The sequence below is a fragment of the Plasmopara halstedii genome (genome assembly GCF_900000015.1).
Source record: "Plasmopara halstedii genome assembly, contig: Scaffold_2061, whole genome shotgun sequence".
NCBI lineage: Eukaryota > Oomycota > Peronosporomycetes > Peronosporales > Peronosporaceae > Plasmopara > Plasmopara halstedii.
In genome coordinates, this window is record NW_020188969.1 from 1,397,556 (window position 1) to 1,398,861 (window position 1,306).

The 1,306-nt window shown below is 42.3% G+C and overlaps 1 protein-coding gene across 1 annotated transcript; it reads right to left on the reverse strand.

Annotated features, from left to right (window-relative positions):
- Window positions 1-264: 264 nt before the first annotated feature.
- PHALS_02813 (uncharacterized protein) lies at window positions 265-518 on the reverse strand (the record flags this gene model as incomplete). Its single annotated transcript, XM_024717263.1, has 2 exons — window positions 265-426; window positions 486-518. The coding sequence occupies 2 exons, from the start codon at window positions 516-518 to the stop codon at window positions 265-267; spliced, it is 195 nt and encodes a 64-aa protein (XP_024582779.1).
- Between the last annotated feature and the right edge of the window lie 788 nt (window positions 519-1,306).

Below are 1,306 nucleotides of genomic sequence, written 5' to 3' on the forward strand. Positions count from 1 at the left end.
CATCATACCTACAAAGCTGTGCTCTCTATTGATGTGCTCAATTTAGCGTCTTCGAGAAAGTCATGGAAAAGTTTGAAGCTGACATGATTGTTGTATGTCCATCATATAGTTGTTGACGCGTTGGAATTTGCCTTGCTTGCATTCAACGCGAGAGCTTATTTGTGAAGTTTTGGTAACCACCTTATTATCCTTTCAACAAGTTTAGTGTGTGCAAGGCCGTTAACAAGAACGCGTAATGAGTAAAGACGACAATACGCGTCAAGCTTAGAATATGCACTCAAAGTCAATAAGAACTGCCTTCACTTCTTGCCGGTGATCTGGTACAGCCATTAATTGTGTCGACAGGAACGAGGTCACTAATTTATACCGGTAGCGATACGCAGCCGATAAAATGTTGTGATATGTTGCACCCAATGCTATTCGGTTCTGTCCCATCCAGAACATCCGAGACAAACAATCGTATGGCTTTCCACGTTCTTTTTAACCAGGTCACAAGGGGCTGTCCAAGCCGTACCCATTACTCGTTTAACTTGCATATCATTTTTTGAAATCCCAAAGCTTTGTTGAAACCGCGGTATAGGTTAGGCACTATTCTAGGTCTGTACGAATCCTTTGTTGATCACACATCAATCGAGAACTGCAAAAGTCCCCTTGCGCTATCGATGTACTTAATAATAATGTGTCTGAATTTTGGTACTCAACATTTGACGGAGGTGCTTTATGAACGTCAAAATCAGGATTGTTTTCTTCAGCCAATTTCCGATCGAATATTCTATTAAGTGTGTTTGGGTAAAACTAACCTGAAGTCTAAGTAATTGTAAATTTATTCAGTGGAGCAACTGCGCATCCACCTATTCGCCCTGTGGCATCACCAGCCAATTCTAAAGCATACGATCACTACTTTGAGGCGATATTATACTCCTGCAACCAACTATGATAGTATTCATCTTAGTCTCAACCAGCTCTGGCGCAGTAGACCGCGACAAATAGCCGTTTTTATACTCCACCGGCTATGTCACGGAAATAATAATCGTACAGCTGTCACTTAATGTCTCACCGGAGGTACCTTGACATCCTGCCGCTCATTTTTAAGCAATTAAAAATCACATTGAAGACCGCTACAAACTATCGCTACTTTCTGTTCATTCCCTGACCGCTGCTCACCACCGCTTGTGCTTTCTAAGCTTTGTTTTAGGCGTTCAACAACATTGTTGTCCATCCATAATTGCACGATCTACATCAAAACTATTGCAGCTTCATGCCCACGCCAGAACCCAGTAGCGTTGGGTTAATGACTCACCGAAGC